Raw genomic sequence first — 21,018 nt, 5'->3', positions numbered from 1 at the left:
CTATAGGTTTAGCAGGCAATTCAATGTAAGTAGAAAGATATAATAATAAACTTATGGAACCAAAAAAATTATTAATTTATAATATTATATACTTTTCTATCTCCGCACAAGGTCTTAGCTTGTCCTAATGTGAGATTAGTGTGATCATACGAGGAAGGTCGCAACTGGGGAAGATCAGTTGATTCAGTTGTGACCTAGAAACTCCAAGTTGACTTTTCTCGATCGCCGTCTCATATCTTAGCTAGCATACGTAATATCATATTTCTGAAAGCATGGTTGATTATTTCTTAATTCATATAGACCCAGTATTTAACCTTTCCCAGAAAAAGATCTGGCAACCACTCTGAGGAAACAATATTTCAGTCTCAAAGAAAGGCAGGTTGGAGAAGAAGCAAAACCGAAAGAAAATGATTTCTGCGGCCCCATCTGATTGTCTCCAACCTATGTTACAACAACAGCACCACCAAGGGTTGCAAAACTATGAAGACCCTCATCGGGTTTCTTCATTTTTACTTGAACCAAACTCCCCGACATCGTTGTTGGGCCCTGAGAATCACTCAACCTCTCTCTTCTACAACCTCTCAGTTCTCAAAGAAAAGGTTCATCAAGCCAAATCACTAGTCAACATCCTCATCTCTCCAGACCATCATCAAAGTCAACCCCATGAATCAACCACCATCGCCATGAGCAATGTCATACAAGAAATCATCGTCACGGCTTCTTCAATGATGTTCACATGTCAAAAGATGGCCCTTGGTTCCGCTACTATCCCAGGTAACAACATCAACAATGCTACTACTAGCACCACTACTGGTCAAGGTCTTCGTGATCATTGTGATCATAATCGCTTATCGCAAACAAACTTTGGCGTCGCTGATAGCAATAAAATTGATCAATCCTCCTTCAATTCAACTCATGAACAAACACTCGATTGGTTTAGCGATAGCTTCAATGATTGTACCACTAGATATACGAGTACTAGAATTGTCAATCATAGTAGCCACAATGATAGGCATGTGCAAGGCAAGGAATTGCCTGTTTCTTGGAAAAACTACGACATTATTGAGCTTGATGCTTCTGATTTGTTGGCCAAATACACCCATTACTGTCATGTCTGCGGCAAAGGGTTCAAGCGTGACGCGAATTTGAGAATGCACATGAGGGCTCATGGGGATGAGTACAAGACGAGCGATGCTCTAAGCAACCCCTTGAAGAAAAATAACAACAATAATGATACTGCAGGAGGCATAGATGGAAACACTGAGAGTTCAACGAAATTGCCAATAAAGTATTCGTGTCCGCAAGAAGGGTGTAGATGGAATCAAAAGCACGCGAAGTTCCAGCCTTTGAAATCAATGATTTGTGTGAAGAATCACTACAAGAGGAGCCATTGTCCCAAGATGTATGTGTGCAAGAGGTGCAACAGGAAGCAATTCTCGGTGTTATCTGATCTACGCACCCATGAGAAGCACTGCGGCGATCTGAGATGGATGTGTTCATGTGGAACAACATTTTCAAGGAAAGATAAGCTGATGGGGCACATCGCCTTGTTCACCGGGCATACGCCGGTTATGATAACTTCTTTGACAAGGAGTGGGAAGGTTGATCAGCAAAGCCATGGATCGCAGATGCAATTGGGATGAATCTTGATGTTTGATATGCACGGTCTTAGATGTTTGATATGCACAGTCTTATCTTATGTGTCAATGAAAATGTTTAGCTACAATAATTAGCAGTTTGGTTTGTGAGTTTAGCATACACATTGTAATGAATTAAACGTACTTATTTATTCTAGCTCTGAAACTTTCGATTCAATTTTCAAGGAACAAATCTGTACTGATCCCAACCTGTGTGTAGTATTAGTTATTAGAATTGGGAAACCTATTCAGTTGGAAATACAAAGCAATCTCTGAACTGATCCCAAACCTGTGTGTAGTATTAGTTATTAGAATTGGAGAACATATTCAGTTGGAAATACAACACAATCCAATTATTCTCTGATTCAATACCCTTAATCACATTATTAGGGTACATATAGTTTATGAAAAACTGATAATTTCGATTTTTTTAATTTATATGATTCAACTGAGACGTATTGGAATACCGTCCTAAATCGGCTCAATACTCCGTCTGAAGATTCTCGAATCATATCGTAGACTATTACCCTTCTCTTACTGAAGGTTAAAGATTTCTTATATCGTACACTCACATAAATTTGTGAACAAGTCAAGGACCTCAACACTGCATGGAACACACGGGTGGTGGAGCATGGTCAGTTGTCTTGCATCATCAAATGTCACAATGACGTATCCACACGACAACTGTGGTGTCTCAAGTCTAAGGATCACTTGCATTATTGCAACTCTTAAAGTTTCTTGCTTGACACGTAAGTGAAGTTCCATGCAATATCCTTCGATTAATCCATAAATGAACTCACTCTCTATTGAGCACCTACACACTTGTCTTAGTATCTACACACGAATGGCTTGAGATTTCTCCCAATCGAGCAGACTTAGAGTGTACCGGTCTTTCTAGATTATCAATGTCTATTTAATAATCCCTGGACTGAAAGCAGTTTAGAATTTGATAGTTGGATAGAAGAAGGTCTCTCAAATCTAACTTCTATACCTTACTTTTTTTCTTTATTCATTATTCATTGACTCACATTTCAGACGTACTACGACTAATGAGATAATCTTTACCAATAATCTTACACTTTGATTAGATTAGTTTGATTAATCATTTTGTATTTATCCTAGAGATTACCACTAATGATTGGTTTGTAATTAGGGCATACATCTAACAAGAGTAAAAGCTTTTCAAATCGTGGCAATTTTAATTCCTATCAAAGTCGCCAAATTGAATCTTCTCTATTTCCTTCTCTTTAAATTTAGAGTAGAATTCAATCTGAGCACAATCAACCTTTTATCTAAAGATACTGATACAATTTGTTTGTTTGGATGATTTTTGGTTATAGTTTTTGGATCGGTTTCTTAGGGGTAGAATGGCAGAGAATTAAAAGGATATTGGAGTGTGGTTTTCAACTTCCAGGTTGTACAGAAAAATGCAGCAACCATACTTCATTAAGTGGAGAAAATGTGTAAGGGTATGATACATTTCCGTCACCCATACTTGTGTAAAAAGAGTTGGAGAGTAGACAATATTTAAACACTAAAATTACCTTACTACTCCAGATTAAATCATGGCTCTTCATTGGGATTTAAGTGATTTAATCTGGAGTGTACATTTGTCAGCCGTTGAAGGCCAACCCTTCATTTTCTTCTTCTTCCTTCTTCGATGCATACAAGACCTCTTGCTCAGGAACTCTTTGCTGCCTTCGACCCCTCGACTCCAGTAGCTGGTTAGCTTCCAACACTCCCTTCTAAACTGCTTCTAGGAGTCATTCTGAGCAAACCCTTGAGGTAATTAAATCTCTCATTCGGTAATGCTTTTGTGAATATGTTTGCGATCTGATCTTCTGTGCTGCAATAAATTAGTCTGATTGTATTGTCCTGCAATGTTTCTCTGATGAAATGATATCTTCTCTTGATGTGCTTTGTTCTTTGATGGAAAACTGGGTTTTTGGTCATGGCAATTGCAGAGGTGTTGTCACACAAGAGTGGTGTGGCATCAACATGTAGTTCACCAAAATCTTTGAGTATAAACCTTAGCCAAATAGCTTGAGTCGTTGCTTCTGATGCACTCACGTACTTCGCCTCGGCTGTGGATAGTGCAACACTTTGTTGCTTCATAGAGGCCCACGAAAACACCCCTGAACCAAAGGTGAAAGTGTAGCCCGATGTGCTTTTGCTATCATCTTCACTGTCACCCCAGTCACTGTCACAAAATCCAATTAGGATAGTTGACTTCCCCATTTCATACTTGATTCCATAATCTAGTGTTCCTTGCACATATCTCAGCGCTCTCTTAGTTGTGCTCATATGTATCTTGCTAGGATTTTGCATAAACCTAGAAAGTAGGCTTGCTGAGAACATTAGATTTGGTCTTGTTGCAATTAAGTACAATAGATTGCCAACAATGCTCTTGTAGAGACTAGCATCTGCAGATTCACTTCCCACATCCTTCTTAAGTTTCTCATTTGCAATTAAAGGTGTAGAGACCGGTTTGCAACCCTTCAAAACAAACTTTTCAAGCAAGGTTTCAACATACTTCCTTTGATGAATGAAAATGTTGTTTGCCTCTTGAATTACCCTAATGCCAAGAAAATGATGCAAGAGGCCAAGGTCAGTTATTTCATACCTCTTCATCATTTCTTCTTTAAACTCTTCAATCATTGCAGCATCATTTCCAATGTAGACAACATCATCCACATAGATTGAGACAATGAGTGTCTTGTTGTTGCTTTCTGTATTGGTGTAGAGTGTAGCTTCACTAGGACTTTTCTAAAATCCTTTTTCAGTGAAATAGGAATCAATCTCACTGTACCAAGCTCTTGGAGCTTGCTTTAGGCCATAGAGAGCCTTCCTTAACTTGTACACTTTTTCTGGAAACTCTTGACTTGCGAACCCTTGAGGTTGATCCACAAACACCTTCTCCTCTGGCACTCCATTTAGAAATGCAAATTTGACATCCAAGTGATGTAACTTCCAACCCTTATTGGCTGCTAGGGCTATCAAAGTCCTTAGGGTGTCTAACCTTGCTACTGGAGCAAGGGTTTCATTGAAGTCTACACCTGGTTTCTGTGAGTAACCTTTAGCCACCAACCTGGCCTTGTTCTTTTGCACAGAACCATCTAAATTGAGTTTTGTTTTGTACACCCATTTCACTCCAATCACAGGTTTATCACTTGATCGATTTACAAGTTCCCAAGTGTCACTGTTCTCTATCATTTCAAGTTCTTCATTCATTGCTTTCTTCCAAGCTTTGTCTTTCTCAGCTTCTTCATATGTTTCTGGTTCTACTACATAGTAATTACATGTAGCGTAAATCTCTTCCAGGTTTTTCAATCTCACTAGAGTTGAACTTGGAGTTGTTATCTGTGATTGACTTGATTGTGGACTCATACTAGCTTGCTGTGGAGCCCCTTGTATGTCATCATTATCTGTGACTTCTTCTTGAACTGAGGTCTCTATAGGCTCCCTTGTTTGCCTTTTGTTGAGGCCAAGTTGTAGAGAGACAATGTCCTTTTCTTTTATCTTTGTTTCCCAGTTCCATTTTGAGTCTTCATCAAAGGTAACATTCCTTGATAGGATTATCTTTTGAGTTAACACATTATAAACTCTGTACCCTTTCTCACTGGTACCATAGCCTACAAAAACACCTTGTTACTTGATTTCTCCAACTTGTGCCTTAGTTGGTAAGGGATGAAAGTGTAACACACTGAGCCAAACACTCTCAAGTGCTTTACAGAGGGCTTCCTTCCACTCAACACTTCGAATGGTGTCTTCTTTGTCCAGTGCTTTAGTATGGCACCTATTCAATAGGTACACTGAGGTGGTCACAACTTCACCCCAGAGTATATAAGTCATTTTCTTCTCATGCATCATAGACTTAGCCATTTCAACTATAGTCTTATTCTTCCTTTCCGCAATCTCATTCTGTTGTGGTGAATATGCCACAATGAGTTGCTTCTCCAACCCCACATCTTCATAGAATGCGTTGAACTCATGTGAGGTGTACTCACCTCCCCTATCACTTCTCAGTCTTTTGATTTGGTATCCACTTTGTAATTCCACCATTGCCTTGAACTTCTTGAATATTGTGAATACCTCATACTTGAATCTCATGAAATACAACCAACACATCCGTAAGTAGTCATCAATGAAGGTTAGGAAATACCTGTTTCCAGTGATTGTTGTTGTTTGCATTGGTCCACACACATCTGTGTGAATCAATTCGAGTGGCTTTGTTGCCCTCTAAGCCTTGCCAACTTCAAATGGATCCCTGTGATGCTTCCCAAATGCACATCCTTCACATATTTCATTGTAGTGATCCATTTTAGGTATCCCTTGTACCATTTCATACTTTTGTAGATTTTCTAGGCTTGTCATGTTTAAGTGACCAAACCTCTTGTGCCATAGTTTCATAGAACCTATCACACTTGCTTTCCTTGTCGCTTCATCTAAGTACTTTAACATAAGTGGAAAGCTTCTGTTTTTCACTTTCACTTTGGTCACCAAATTTGATAGGGATCTATCATCATAGATCTCAACCACAGTTCCCCCAAAGAGTAGGAAATACCCATGCTCCATCATTTGACCCATACTAAGTAGGTTTTCATCCAGTCATGGCCCTAGCATCACCTCCCTTATGCATCTTCTTCCTTTCTTGGTGTTGATAACCAGAGTTCCTCTTCTAGTGGCCTTGACAATGTTTCCATCTCCCATTTTCACTTTTCCAGTGAAGTTTCTGTCAATGTCAATGAGTAATGACTCATGTGCAGTCATGTGATTGCTGCAGCCACTGTTAATGTACCACACTTTATTGTTTTTCTCCACTTTTGCACTGAAAGCACAAAACACATTTGCTTCTTCCTCCATTTGATTTGCGCAGTTTACTTGCTGCATATTCTTTGATCTGCAGTCCTTCATAATGTGCCTAAACCTGTTGCATTTGTGGCACCTAGACTTGTCTTTGAACTAACACCCTCCAAGATGAAATTTATCACAATGTTTGCATTGTTGTTTGGTTCTTGGACCTGCATTAATGTTGTTGCCTTGGTTAGGTCTAGAGTTGTGACACCCTTTTCCCTCTCATTTCTTGTTCTTTCCCTTCCATTGTGGTTTCTGATTGCTTGCATTGACTTGACTACCAGATCCAACATTAAGTGATTGAAAGGCTTTCTCAAGTGCAAAATCAGCATGCCTCTCGAGTCTTTGGTCAAAGGCTCTTAAGGATGACATCACATCTTGCACACCGAGAGTTTCAGTGTCTTTGGTTTCTTCAATAACACTTACTATCGAATCATATGGTTTAGTCAAACTAATCAATAGTTTCTGGACAATTCTTTCATTAGGCAGTTCTTCACCATATATTTTCATCTTGTTTACAACATCAAAGTGCCTAGTGAAGTAGTCTTTTAACAACTCATTTTCCCTCATTCTTGTATACTCGAAATCTCTTCTAAAGGACTGAAGTTTTACCTTTCTGACTTTAGTGTCTCCTCTATACTCTTGTTGTAAAACTTCCCAAGCTCCCTTAGCAGTCTCTTCATTTGCTATCCTCAGGAAAATGGTGTCTGAGACAGCACCTTGAATGCTTCCAAGTGCTCTAGCATCCTTCATCTGATTCTGCTTCAATGTTTTGAGTTGTGTTTCTGTGAGATCCTCATCTAGAGGATCGATCTCCATCTTAGGTAGTTCATACCCGTGTTGAACCATATCCCATAGATCATAGGATTTGAAAATGGTTGTCATTCTTATTCTCCAAAAATCATAATTCTCCCCATCAAAGACTAGAGCTTTTAGCTCATTGCTACTGCTGGATCCCTTCATTTTTAGAATTGTTTGTTGGTTGTTGTTGTTGAGGACACTTCATTGGTGCTCCCAAAAGTTTTAACTTGCACAAATTACACCCAGAAACTTTCCAGATCAAAAACTGAGCTCTGAGGCCATGATACAGTTTGTTTGTTTGGATGATTTTTGGTTATAGTTTTTGGATCAGTTTCTTAGGGATAGAATGGCAGAGAATTGAGAGGATATTGGAGTGTGGTTTTCAACTTCCAGGTTGTCCAGAAAAATGCAGCAACCATACTTCAGTAAGTAGAGAAAATGTGTAAGGGTATGGTACATTTCCATCACCCATACTTGTGTAAAAAGAGTTGGTGATTAGACAATATTTAAACACTAAAATTACCTTACTACTCCAGATTAAATCATGTCCCTTCATTGGGATTTAAGTGAATTAATCTGGAGTGTACATTTGTCACTCACACATCTAAACAAACAAAAAACTAGTCGTTGAAGGCCAACCCTTCATTTTTTTTTCTTCTTCCTTTTTCGATGCAGACAAGACCTTTTGCTCAGGAGCTCCTTGCTGCCTTCAACCCCTCGACTCCAGGAGCTGGTTAGCTTCCAACAGATACTTGATAATCGTTTCAACTACTTTCGTTGCCATATTTTCTACATGAACGAACACAAATTAGTTTTCTCAAAATATTATCGATCTCCATTTGGAGAAGAACGTCACTGTCTTGTCATTGTGTATGGCATGCGTGCAAAGCAAACAATCACAAAACAATCTCCAAAACCTTCAAATTTTCCACGCAATGATCTATCACCAGGCTATGCTATGGTACCAATGATATGGACAAGGGAAATGCTAAAGAATTAATACAAAAGAAATACAAATTTGGAGTTTACGGAGGAGGAACCATGACTTCTTAATCTTGGGTTTATGAAGGAACTTGACCTCTAAATAATTCACATTATTTGGTTCAACAATTCTCTTACATTTTATTCAATAAACCCTGCATCTTTATATAGGTGAAATTTACGACCAACCATGAAAATATAAGGAGTTTTAAGTGACCATATAGATCAACATAATCACATCAACTGGGTATTATATAAATGCGTATGAGAAGAAAATAACTATGAAGAAATCATGTATCAAAAAGTAGTTTAATTGTGCAGCTTACGCATGTTTTATTATAAGAAACCAATCATGATGGTAGAATTTTGGTGGCAAGTGCGCAGGGTCGGCTTATGGGGTGTGCGAGGTGTGTGACCTCATAGGCCCCAATGAAACAAGGGACTCCGGCTGCCCAAAATTACAAAGAGGAATGAGAGGATGTGTATGTGGGAGAAAGAAGATGCGTTGCCTTGGCCACACTTTGTATTTATTTTCATTTAATCATTATTTTTGTACAAAAAGGGCCTCTATATTCAGTAGAAAATTGACCTCTATAACCTGGAAAAACCTGTTCAAAGCAGGAAATGACTATTATACCTTTCTTTCTTACTTTTATTCCTTTCCTTATCTCATCTTCTCTCTCGTCCTTATTTAGGCCTAGTTTGGTACCGAGGTGATTCTGAAAAAAAAAAACTGGTATAAAAAAAAGCTGGGAGCTGTTTTTGTGTTTGGTAAACATTCAGCTTCAGCTTCTTTCACAGTTTTGGGTGAAAAAAGCCAAAAACAAGAAGTTGCAAAACCCAACTTTGAAAAATCGACTTTTTTTCACATTTGTTTTACATAAAAGTTTACCAAACACTATAATACTATTTTTTTTTTTCGAAAGCACTTTTACAAAAAAGTTTACCAAACACTCTGCTGCTTTATTTCACAACTGCTTTATTTCACAATTGCTTATTCTCACAGCACAGCAGAAGTAGCTTTTTTTCAAGGCACAGCAATACCAAACCAGCCCTTACTTTATTATCTCGTGGCTTTCTCTCCATTCTCTCTCTTCACTCTCTCCCGTCCTTCTTTCTCTTTAATGAAGAATAAGTCATTGGTGACTGCGAGGATCACCAGATCCCAACTGTTTAGTCGATCAGCGACTGCTACATCGTAACTGGCACGATTCCTTCCAGAACCATCATCAACCTCTAATGGCGGAGCCAACATGGGGTCATTGGTTGTTTTTGGCCCCAATAACTCTAAAAATTCCAAACAGTTAAGGCAAACTAAATTACAACCCCTTCTTCCTACTTCTTCTATTTTCCTTATCATATGTGTCTTCCTTTTATCTCTCTTGTATGAAATACCTTAGTTGAAAAACCTTGGCAGTCTTCAACGTTACTCCATTGTATATATCCTACATCCACCCTCGACAAGCCTCTACAAATAATAGTAGTTGACGACATATGTTGGCATAAACTTTCGGCAGATGTTGACAGGGATTGGCATGTGTCTACTAGGTACTCGATGTAATGGCCCAATTAAGCTTTTTGATTCATATTATGACCCCATTACTTGAAAATCATGGCTACGCCACTGATAACCTCCATGAGATAATGAAGTGGATGGTGGCGATGGCGGGGTTTGAGAAGGAGTGATTGCACATGCGCATCCATTGTTAGGAGAATTAGGTAATAGAAAGTGCAATGCAGCATTTGAATCCAAATATAAAAAGCTAAACCAGGAAACCAACTTGCAACGTGAAGAAGTCTGAATCCAAATACAAAAAAAAAAGGATTTGCAAGAGGTGTGAAGCTTCAGAGGCGTGTGAATGATAAAAAAATAGAACCATGAAACAAACACTACAACTTAGCGCCTGAATCCAATAGTAAAAAATAGACCTAGGAAATGGACACTGCGTTGCACTATATGGATTCATATTGACCTATTCCAAAATAAAAAAAAATACGAAAAAGAGGTGTTAGTTGAAGTGAGTGCTAGCTATAGTGACAAATTTTGTAATTTTTGTTTTATTTTAAAAGCATTTAGTTTCACAATATATAATTAACTTATTTATAATTAACATAAATATTATTTATATATTGTTAATATTGTAACTTTTTATTGATTTTATACAAAATCACCCTACATCTGAATGCCCCTTAATAAAATGAACAATTAATAAAATGAACAACAATGCTACTTTTACTCTTAAAATGAAATGAAATTTTGGTTGATACTTGTGCTTTCTGAATATTTGGACGAAAATCCAACAGCTTCATAAAACATAAATTGCACCCTAAGACCATCTTCAACCTTTGGGTTAAAACCTAAAATTTTTGGAAAAATTTTAGGTTTTAACCCAGAAATAGTTTTTCTACTCGAACCCTTATGGATTAAATGTTTAGCCCGAGATTTGTAAAGAATGAATGCATGATAAATTTTTTTCTTAAAGTAACTTTAAAAAAAAAAAAATTATGTAGGCTATCCTAATTTAATTTTATGAACATTTTAACCTACCAATATTTAGATTCCGATAAATTTTGGAAAATCTCTAAACCATCACCATGAAACTTCTGGAACACTATGAAAGAATATAAAACATATGAAATAATTTTTTTTTATTTACTTTTGCCGTTGGATTTAAATTTGAACCTTTAGATCTTTGTTTTTACTATAGAATTTGATCATATTAGATTTTACTCGTTGAATTCAATGAATTTATAAACATAAAACTGAAAAAAAAATACACATATACGGTGAGTCAACCCACTAATTCAGAGTGAATCATGGGCTAAATTTACTTCAAAAAAATGAGTTTTGGGTTGGAGCAAGTTGAGAAATGTTTAAAACCTAAAATTTAAATTTTACCACAAGAGTTAGAGCAGTCTCAAAATTCTAATTTAAAAACAATTTCTAAAGAAATTAGCCCAAAAATTCTACGGCTCAAACATATCCGATCTCGACCGTCCATATAACCTCCCAAAAATCAAACCGCTCCACGTCAGCGATCTGCTTCTCACAAACCCAACCAATCAAACCTCACCGCCTTCCCCTATATATACAGAGCCCCAAGCTAAACGCCTTTCATTCACTCACGACCTTCGTCCGAAAGCGCTCTGTATTTCCCCGTTTTCTGCAAACCCCAATTTTTTTCGAGAATCTGACACCAATGGCTCCAAAGGCAGAGAAGAAGCCGGCCGAGAAAGCCCCCGCTGAGAAGAAGCCCCGCGCCGAGAAGAAGCTCCCGAAGGAAGCCGCCGTCGCCGGCGATAAGAAGAAGAAGAGATCGAAGAAGAGCGTGGAGACGTACAAGATCTACATCTTCAAGGTCCTGAAGCAGGTCCACCCTGATATTGGGATCTCCAGCAAAGCCATGGGGATCATGAACAGCTTCATCAACGACATCTTCGAGAAGCTCGCCCAGGAGTCGTCGCGGCTCGCGAGGTACAACAAGAAGCCGACGATCACTTCTCGAGAGATACAGACGGCGGTGCGTTTGGTGCTACCCGGTGAGCTTGCTAAGCATGCCGTCTCTGAGGGGACTAAGGCGGTGACCAAATTTACTAGCTCTTAGGGTTGTGTAAGGGTGTTTTGGGAAATTGATATTTGGGGTCTGGGATGGATTCAGGGTTTTTAAGGTGTAAAGTTTGAAATTGGGATGGTGATCTTGAATGATTAGGGTTATATGGTATTTTGCTTCTTGATTTCTTGATAGAATGGAAGATTTTATCTTTTATTTAATTTGATTTTTGTTTAATTTTGGTATATGCTAATTAGTAATATTAACACATACTTGAGCGATGAATTCTTTTTTGAAAATTAATAAACGAAGAGTTGGTTTTGAATACTTCACACTGATGAGCTGTGAGATGGACGGTGGAGATGGTGCAAGTAGACACTTTTTCAGTGAGATTTTCGTTGGAGATTGTATATGAAGTGTTGCAAGTTTTCATGGCGGCAAAATTATAAAGAGCGGGAAACAGGACTTGAACTGTTACCCTGGATTTTGACCCTACATTAGATATAGGGTGATTGTGTAGAGAACTGACGAGACAATTTATATGGAACGGGTGTATAATAGAAAATCACAGATGACATTAGTTAAGAGAAAAATTAAGATTAATCTAATGGCATTACGTTGTTGGAAGAGCATTTTCTTGCGAAATAGCAATAGAACTTTTCCAAGCATTTGTAATTCGTGGTTTAATAAGACAAAGGCATTATGATTTATGCCATTCCACTTAGCATGAGAAGACCCCCGGATAGGTTAATATGGCATTATGATTTATGATCGAAGGGGTATGTTTTCTGTTAAGAGTGCTTGCAAAGTGGCACGCGAAAGTTGTATGCCGGTGGCTTTGCAGGCCTCTTCTTCTTGTGGAGGGAGTGCTTATCAAGGGCTTTGGCAAGCTATATGGAGGGCAAGGGTACCACCAAAGGGAGGAAGCGTGGATTATTCAAGTCTTGGTTTCATTGTTTCTGATATCAGGGAACTTTTAGCTAAGTTTGTTGAGTCTTCCATTAAGTATATTCCTCGTTAGTGTAATGGCGTGGCTCATTGCCTTGCTAAGTTTATTTAGTCGTGACTCTGCAATCTGGTTTGAGGAACCCCCAAATGTTATAAGGGTGGTGCTCAACCAAGATTTACAACCCTATTGAGGTTTTAGTAACAAAGTTATCGCATATTCATAAAAAAAAAAAAATAAAAAATAAAAAAAAAAAAAAAAAAAAAAAAAAAACCGGTTCTAAGAGACAACAAAGTGACAAATCCATTACATGGAGAATTCTTACGGGTCAAAATATTCTTATACCAATCGACCATCCTCTTGGACTTTATTTACTTATCCCCATTAAGCAAGGTCCCCTTACAACTAGTTATAATGTTAAGCAAGTTCAAAAAAGAGAAGTGAGAAACACAAGGAAATGATAAACACACACTAGGAAATGATAAACACACACTCAATTTCTACTCCTACACACTCCGGTTTATTCTTGTCCTTATTTTCGTTTGATTGATTTAATCCAGTGGTTAGAAATGAAGGAGGGGGTGTGAAAATCAATTTTTGAAACATATTGTACATACACAAATTCTCTTTTTAAAGGAACTGCTAATATGGTCTCAATAACGTCATATCATATCAAAGTTTGCAAGATCCGTTATTTGATAAAGACAGACGTCTTGTACAGAGAATTTTTGTACATCACATTACCATGAGATCTAGTTCTATGCAGATCAAGTGACCAAAATGAACCATGAAACTAAGCTTGCATCTTGTACTGCTTACTGACACCTTTCAGTTACATTCAGCATCGTCATATTTCATTACTCACTCGTGTTGGGCGGTTGTACGCAAATATCAGTAAACATCAATTCTGAGCCATGTTCATATGCAGAAGTTCACCACCAAACCAACATAATTGTCTGTAGGAAGTGAGGACGCAATAAACTCATTCAATACGAGTAGGCGGGATAAACCCTCTAAACACGTCTGAAAAACTTACTAATCTGAGACTAGGAAATCCCAGGCCACACTATTTAGCATTCCACATAAATTATGCTAAAAAATAAAGGTATAAACAGCATACAGAAAACGAAATGAAATTAAAATAAATTATAGAATGGATTAATACACCTATGTCTAGATCTGGGATAAATGGAAATTTTATTGATTTTCACCTCATACGGCTCCTCGTTCAATTCTTTTGAAGTCATTGGATACTTTTCCTGAAAGGCTAGAAATATATCTTCCTTCAGCAGAAAGAGAATGAATGTTCGTTTGATCTTGATCCTTTTTTCACCCAATTAAAGAAAGTATACTACTTCTCTTTGAACTTTTATGATTTTTCTTCATGAATCTGAAATGTGATTATGAGGCTTCCAGTGAAAATAGAAAAGGAAACGAAAAATAGTAATGCTAGCAATATTGGTTTACAATGAACACGAGAAGAATCTTAGATCTCTATATATCATTTTGATGTTGTAGATCAAGAGAGACCTTCTTGGTCCAAAATACAGACAAGTCCATTCATCTGGAGTAGCAAATTCCGAAATGATTCAACTCAGGTATAATGCAAGCTAGTGTTTACTTAAAGTTATTCCCAATAAAAGATATCATACCGTGATGATCACTTCTTCGGGTAGGTCTGGTAGTCAGGTCCAACGTCACGAGAACCAGTGTTTATATAAGGCCCTCGAAATGTTGCCTGGGGTGATAGTGGCTTTGATGGGTCAATGACAGGCTTTGGCGATGACCTGCATAACATAAAACCACATGATTCTAACTTTCTCCTCATGAATCAATTAACATAAACCTATATGTGTATTCACCATCCTTGAAATGAGAATATACTTACGCCATGTAAAAGGGAAATGCCAAGCCTGCAGCTGCGAAAATTACCAAGCCAGTAGCAACAATTGCATTCCGTGACCGGGCCATGGAGAGTATGCAGGAAACTAAAAATGAAGTAAACAAGGAACATAACTGTTAATTCAGATGGATTCTTGTTTGAAAATTAAGTGAGTATGAAACTAACTATTTGGCATACTCCAAGTGAACACTTCCACGAAATTGCCACGAAAATTCCAGACCAGTATCAAAGTGAGAACAAACATCGAGTTTATTTTCGTCACCAATGAACATACCATGTTTAAACAAAACGTTCAGTTGACTGTAAATTTGGACAAGGAAATGCTCAACTGATAAAACAGATTGGCTTCCAATGGTAAAATGCTAGCTCGGCCAATGTTTGTAAACATGGTAAATTTGGGGTAAGCCTATGTGTAAATTTATCCAGCAGCTAAGCATTATATGTGCCTACCTAACCTCCAAACTATAAGAAAGCTACAAATATCCTACTTTCAGCTCAAACACTAAACCTTATGTTCAGATCCTACTAAACGAAGGAAAAGATACATTTCAGTTTTGTCTAGTTGGCAGTTACAATGCACGAACATTGCACATAATCCCACTAGGACTGATTGTAAACCTAACCAAGATTACAACAAACAGATCCGTCATCAATGCCTAGCCCTATAATTACCAAAAGTTGTCTCCACGAAGACCGATGCACACATTTCCAATGCACACACTTCAGTATACTAACAGACACATGAATACTGATTGTTTAAACACCATTTACACTCAAATTGCTTAAAGAATTAAACGTGTTTGAGAAGCAAACATATCAATTGCATAGAATTTCAACTCACACTGACCAAGCAAAGATAACCAAAAGGAAGACGATCGGAGATTTCAGAATTCAGAATAATGGTATTCCGAAAAGAATCTAGGATTACTGGAATAGTCAATAAGCTAAAGAAACAGTCTACAACTTCCCCGACTAATGTAATGTCGAAAAGAGCCCCATACGTCTCCGAAAGGAGTTATATCACACGGAACAACTTCCAACTATAATTCTCCACAGATTTTCAGATTTCTTGGATCGTGAATAAACCCTCCAACTCACATTAAGAAATTGAAAGGCTTGACAAGCCTCAATTTTCACAACAAAGAATCAACACATCCATCATTCTGTTAATCATGGATTTAATTTTTCCACACATTTTGATCCCAACAGATATTTTGCCATTCACAAACAAAAAAAAAAGAACAAATTTTTAAATATATTGGGTAATATTAACCAAAATTCAATACAATCATATATAAAAAAAAAATAAAAAAAATGGAAGAAAAACCCTAATTTTAAACAAATTGAATGAAGAAATGAATTGGGGGAAACACATGGGTTTCAATCGAAGTTTTCAAACAAGAAATAACAGAGAATTTTTGAAGCACCTGAGTCACTTCCGACTGACGCCGATTGCTGATGAAAGAAGTAATAACTCGCCGAGTGCTCTGACTCTGTTTAAGACCCGGGCTTTAGCAAAGTAGAAGACAACGTTGGGTAGGTCTTTGGGCTAATGCCTAAAAATGTGGGGCTAAACGAAACAACTGAATAAATTTGGGCCATAAAATTAAGTCCAATTATGGCATTTGGTAAACGAGAAATAATTTTTGCACATTTGTTTTTTCGGTATGCATTTTTGTCTCTCGATGTTTTTGTATCATTAGAAAGATCCTCCAATAATTTATATCATTCCTTCTACTGATGAAGAACTTGTTCCTATTTCGAAGTTGTTTTCAACCATTTAAACTGTCTATATTTTAATTCATAATTCTTATATTATTCTTACAAAGAATTAGATAAATTCAAAATTATTTAAACATCAGTTGTTGTAAAGGGAAGTAGACGAACAATGTGCCTTGAAAAGACATTACAATGATCACGGTGGGTTTGGAGGGGCTTTCACTATATGGATCTAGATAGCGTGTTGTGTCATAGATGGTCCAAAGAACGTTCCACACCTCCATAAATATGATGTTTTTAACTTAAGAAAGTTAATGACATCCTTAACAAATATATCTTGTATATATATTATGCTTTAAAAAAAAAAAAAAGAGGTTTGAGTTAAGCCACACGAATTCAGTTAAATCAAATTTCAGACATCTTCCTTGCAAGTACAAAAGAATACCGGACTAGACTGCAGTGATAGTTGTTGATAGACAACTGTTTTAAAATTTACAAAAATCAGTGGGTAACGTTTGTAGTTTACATTTTTCGGAGAGGCCAAAATGATAAAACACATTTTGTGCCGGTCTCTGTAACATAACAGAGGCAGAAGCCGAAAGAGATAAGATAGTAAAGTCCCATAAATCCTGAGTCTCTGCGTGAGAGGAACTGAGAGAGAGACAGTGTGAGCGTGAGTAAGAGGAAACGAGCTACAATGGCATCCACAGCATCGACTCTGTCATGGAGTTCTTCCTCGTGGCTTCAAAGATTTGCCGGAAACACAAACGAAGCCACTAAATTGTCAGATAGAAGAACGGGATTGGTGGTTATCGCTCAGAAGAAAGCAAAGAAGGCTCGAACGGTAAATTTGAGAAATGGGTTCTCTTCTTATACTCCAGTGCTTCAATGGTTACCCAAAAGTTCAAATTTTTATAGTTTCTCTGCTTCCAGAATTCGTAAATGAAGAACCCACCTCAATTTTGTGTTCCATTTTCTTTTATTCTTACTAATTCAAAGTGTAATCGTGAATTTGAATGTATTCTTATTTTGGGGTTGTTTAATTTAATTGTTTTTGTTGGAATGTTTCAGATAATTCTAAAGGAGGACATAACTGATCTGGGAAAGAAAGGGCAACTTCTAAGCGTGAAAGCTGGTTACTACAGGAATTATCTGCTGCCATTGGGGAAAGCCCAGATTGTCACTCCCCTGCTGCTCAAGTAATGCATAAATTCAACTTTTTTATTTGATTTTTGTCACATTTTCGATATTGAAGTGTACGATAAGGCTTGTGAATCTGTTGTATTGTGCTTACGTAGTCCAACTAGTTTGATGACAAGAAGTTTTAGTTGGAATCCATAAGATAGGACTTATGCAGAATGCTGACGGAATTGATCAGATAATGTATGAGATGGATAGAGGAGGCATTACAATACAAGTTGTGAAAGTAATGTATGAAATGTTGGTTGGTGTTTGTGGTGGTGAGACTTGATTATCGTTACTCAACTGCTCTCAAATGGAAATAGCCTTTAGAGTATACTACTAACTCTGAAATTCTTTCGTTATAAATCCACAAAAATTTTAAGTGGTCAACCTATTTGTATACCTCAAGATTGGATTCATACTCATATTTGTTATCAATGTGAGGTACTAATAGTAATACTTCACAAGTTGTCTGCATCAAAATGTGAACTTTTATTTGCATAACTATTATGCTTTTTAGTTGCTTCTGCTAATTAATTGGAAACATCTCAGTCTTTGACATTCACACTATGGATTTTTCGGGAAAAATGATTATATCTTAAGAACATGTTACTCATAATTTTAATTGTTCTTTCCAGGGAAATGAAGGTGGAAGAGGAAAGGATTGAGGCAGAGAAAATACGGGTATTTAGATAGAACATTTATTTGTCTCCTTTTGCGTCTGGGCTGTACAGATGTTATTGTAACTCAAATCGTAAGTATGATTTGGATGTACCCTGTCTCGGTGCCTCCTGTCAGTTTGCCGTTCCATGTCTCTATACATCATGGTAACCCCTGTGCACATATCATTCATTAAGGCTCAGGTTTTGGGGCTTTGGACATATCATGCCATCCTAAGCTGCCCTAAAGAGCATGTGCTGCTTATAAAATGATGCTACTTCTAGCTATCCCTTGTCATGTCATGGGAAAGACAACAAAGCTGCTTGTCACAAATAGAGTGTACCTGGAGAATACCTTTGTATCTTTAAGTGGATTAATGAGCGCTACAAAATGCAAATAATTACATTCTATGTGGCATTGAATACCCAAAAAAATTCTGAGCTGACTTATTGCCTCTCTTCCTTGTAGATTCTATATTGTCTGAATTCGTCCTAACAATTATGTCTTGTAAGATTGTTTCATCTTGGTGCAGGTAAAAGAAGAGGCAGAGCAACTTGCTCAGATTTTTGAAACTGTTGGAGGTTTCAAGGTGAAGCGCAAAGGTGGAAAAGGGAAGTTAATTTTTGGAAGGTGAGTTGCTTTCAGTGCAATGTTAAGTACTTCATGCACTGTCTTCGTATGAATTTTAACAGAGACGTGTTTCTGCAGTGTGACACCCCAAGATCTCGTTGACATAATCAAGGCACAACTTAACAGGTTAGTATCTTTTATCAAGTATGAGTATGATCAATATACCAATCACAATTTTCCCACGAGCACTGTTATTGTCTTCGTGAATTTTTTTATGCATGACATATACCAGATGAGCTTCTTAACACAAGCATCAATAATTTTAAACTGCAACTACCCCCGAAATAACTAACAAAAGAAACAAAAAAGAAGAGGGAAAAGAAACAAGAAGGATATATGTGTATGCTGTTCCTATCAATGCATTTGATTAAAGCTTTAGGAACTTCCAGATAATACCTTCAAAACATATTCCTGGAACACAACTTTTCCAAACAGTGAAAGCTTGTGATGATTTATTGTATGTTCATGCATTTTGCAGTTTAAGAGCTCGCGATAATCATATGCATATGGATAGCAGATATTGTGATATTTTGCAGTTAAAACCTTTCATGCTCGTGTTTGTATTTTTGTCTTGGCCAAATACACCCATGCTCGACTGACACTCCATTCTCTGCTCTTTCGTTCATGTGTAGGGAAGTGGACAAGCGCATTGTTTCTCTTCCAGATATTCGAGAGATAGGAGAATATATTGCAGAACTGAAGCTTCACCCAGAAGTCACTGCTAAAGTGCGAGTCATCGTTTCGGCTAACTAGGGATAAGCACCTCCTGGAGTTATCTTCGAGGACCCACGGGAGCGGAGAAGATGAATTTTTGATGTGTTTGTGCAGGATGTACATGGCCAAAGTATGATCAACATCATCTATTTAATATAGGCACCAATTGGAAGGTGGCTGCAATGTAATTTAATGAAAGTAGAGATGTATAAATCTGATTTTCCTGCCAATGTATTTTTAGCGTTCATTACATTTGATTAGACACCACTTTTTTGGAAGTATTATTTGTTTCTTGTGAGTGATAATTCCTCTTCTCAGCAAATTATGGTACTTCAATTGTCACCCCAAGTTGTCCCAAGATTTTGGTAAATAATTCTTCAATTTTCTCTTCTTTTGGTAAAAAAGCTTATAGGAATGTCTTTGCAAGCTCAACTCTGCATTGTATTTGAATGTTCCAAACCGTCAGGTGTTTAGAGCCTTTATTTTTTTTATTTTTTAAATCGTCCTTTTAAAAGAACATTCAAATTTGAAAACGTTTAAACCACTCAATAAAATGGTTGTTATTTAAGTGGTTTCTTGAACTACCGCTTTCGGCTATCTTGTTTACTACTTTTGAATTGTCCAATTTTTCACAATATTGATCTAAGAAAAAAAGCTTGAAAAATAAATAATTTGGCTCATCGAAATTAAATTTAAGAGTGCTACAAGGTGTCTCCGAAATAACTAAACCCTGAAGGAACTGTATTAAAATGCAAAAACCTACAACACAAGAAGTTGCTGTGGTGTAGTGGTTATCACGTTAGTCGTACGCACTAATGGCGCGTTTACGTAACGGTAATGAAAATAGGAGGAATTGAATTGATGATGAATTGAATTGAGGAGGAGTTGGAATGAGGAGAAGTCAAAATCGAATTTCTGTTGAAACTGTTTACTTAAATGTTCTGGAATCGGAATAGAATTCTATAAAACTGTTTACTAATTCAGTAGAATCAAAATATAAATTAGTATGATTATTAAAATGTCCTTGTCCCAAATCAAATATTTTATATACTTTAATGGGTTTATAAAGAATAGTCTTGGAAATAAAAAAAGTAAGTGAGGGCATAAAGGGAACAAAAGTGTCATTCCAATTACCCAAACAAGCAGGAATTGGATTCCCACCTATATCTAGGGAATCCAATTCCACCAATACAAGGAATTGAATTCCAAAATTTGTTTGGGCCTCACTGCTATTTTGATTCCTCCATGTTTAGTAAACACCGGAGTACTCCGTAATCGGAATTCAATTCCACATTTTCATTCCGATTACGGATACGTAAACACGCCTTAAAGGTCCCCCAGTTCGATCTTGGGCAGCAACATAATTAATTAATTTTTATTTTATTTTTTTAATAAATGGAAAGGTTTGTTATTTAATAGTTTCTACATGGTTATCACAAA

The 21,018-nt window shown here is 37.1% G+C and overlaps 5 protein-coding genes across 6 annotated transcripts; 3 read left to right on the top strand and 2 right to left on the bottom strand.

The window, feature by feature from the left end:
* The first annotated feature begins 281 nt into the window (after nucleotides 1-281).
* Nucleotides 282-1,840, top strand: LOC137716509 (protein SENSITIVE TO PROTON RHIZOTOXICITY 2-like). The gene has a single exon (XM_068455964.1). The coding sequence runs from the start codon at nucleotides 408-410 to the stop codon at nucleotides 1,641-1,643; it is 1,236 nt and encodes a 411-aa protein (XP_068312065.1). The 5' UTR covers nucleotides 282-407; the 3' UTR covers nucleotides 1,644-1,840.
* A 4,873-nt stretch (nucleotides 1,841-6,713) lies between these two features.
* Nucleotides 6,714-7,454, bottom strand: LOC137714339 (uncharacterized). Its single transcript, XM_068453579.1, has one exon. The coding sequence runs from the start codon at nucleotides 7,452-7,454 to the stop codon at nucleotides 6,714-6,716; it is 741 nt and encodes a 246-aa protein (XP_068309680.1).
* A 3,951-nt stretch (nucleotides 7,455-11,405) lies between these two features.
* Nucleotides 11,406-12,045, top strand: LOC137716029 (histone H2B.7-like). The gene has a single exon (XM_068455418.1). The coding sequence runs from the start codon at nucleotides 11,474-11,476 to the stop codon at nucleotides 11,876-11,878; it is 405 nt and encodes a 134-aa protein (XP_068311519.1). The 5' UTR covers nucleotides 11,406-11,473; the 3' UTR covers nucleotides 11,879-12,045.
* Nucleotides 12,046-13,418: 1,373 nt separating this feature from the next.
* Nucleotides 13,419-16,240, bottom strand: LOC137716346 (uncharacterized). 2 transcript variants are annotated; one of them, XM_068455784.1, is made up of 4 exons: nucleotides 16,101-16,240; nucleotides 14,659-14,758; nucleotides 14,423-14,557; nucleotides 13,419-13,726 (listed from the first exon to the last, which is right to left on the bottom strand). In XM_068455784.1, exons 2-3 carry the CDS (start codon nucleotides 14,739-14,741, stop codon nucleotides 14,431-14,433), a joined length of 210 nt encoding a protein of 69 aa, XP_068311885.1. In that variant the 5' UTR covers nucleotides 14,742-14,758; nucleotides 16,101-16,240; the 3' UTR covers nucleotides 13,419-13,726; nucleotides 14,423-14,430. The 2 variants fall into 2 exon arrangements, with proteins under 2 accessions (XP_068311885.1, XP_068311886.1); XM_068455785.1 differs by lacking the exon at nucleotides 13,419-13,726 and adding an exon at nucleotides 14,193-14,334.
* Nucleotides 16,241-16,992: 752 nt separating this feature from the next.
* Nucleotides 16,993-19,910, top strand: LOC137715129 (large ribosomal subunit protein bL9c-like). Its single transcript, XM_068454359.1, has 6 exons — nucleotides 16,993-17,236; nucleotides 17,464-17,591; nucleotides 18,213-18,258; nucleotides 18,767-18,864; nucleotides 18,943-18,990; nucleotides 19,497-19,910. The coding sequence occupies exons 1-6, from the start codon at nucleotides 17,090-17,092 to the stop codon at nucleotides 19,615-19,617; spliced, it is 588 nt and encodes a 195-aa protein (XP_068310460.1). The 5' UTR covers nucleotides 16,993-17,089; the 3' UTR covers nucleotides 19,618-19,910.
* The last annotated feature ends 1,108 nt before the right edge of the window (nucleotides 19,911-21,018 follow it).

This window comes from Pyrus communis, chromosome 14 (assembly GCF_963583255.1).
Source record: "Pyrus communis chromosome 14, drPyrComm1.1, whole genome shotgun sequence".
NCBI lineage: Eukaryota > Viridiplantae > Streptophyta > Magnoliopsida > Rosales > Rosaceae > Pyrus > Pyrus communis.
Note: the sequence above shows the minus strand (reverse complement) of the source record. Positions and strands in the feature narration are given on the sequence as shown.

Bases quoted from the DNA above. Each gene is read 5' to 3' on its own strand.
- LOC137716509 (XM_068455964.1), top strand. From the start codon at position 408: ATGATTTCTGCGGCCCCATCTGATTGTCTCCAACCTATGTTACAACAA.
- LOC137716029 (XM_068455418.1), top strand. From the start codon at position 11,474: ATGGCTCCAAAGGCAGAGAAGAAGCCGGCCGAGAAAGCCCCCGCTGAG.
- LOC137715129 (XM_068454359.1), top strand. From the start codon at position 17,090: ATGGCATCCACAGCATCGACTCTGTCATGGAGTTCTTCCTCGTGGCTT. The intron at 18,865-18,942 runs GTGAGTTGCTTT...GTGTTTCTGCAG, and splicing joins GGGAAGTTAATTTTTGGAAG to TGTGACACCCCAAGATCTCG. The intron at 18,991-19,496 runs GTTAGTATCTTT...GTTCATGTGTAG, and splicing joins ATCAAGGCACAACTTAACAG to GGAAGTGGACAAGCGCATTG.
- LOC137714339 (XM_068453579.1), bottom strand. From the start codon at position 7,454: ATGAAGGGATCCAGCAGTAGCAATGAGCTAAAAGCTCTAGTCTTTGAT.
- LOC137716346 (XM_068455784.1), bottom strand. From the start codon at position 14,741: ATGGCCCGGTCACGGAATGCAATTGTTGCTACTGGCTTGGTAATTTTC. The intron at 14,558-14,658 runs GTAAGTATATTC...TATGTTATGCAG, and splicing joins GCATTTCCCTTTTACATGGC to GTCATCGCCAAAGCCTGTCA.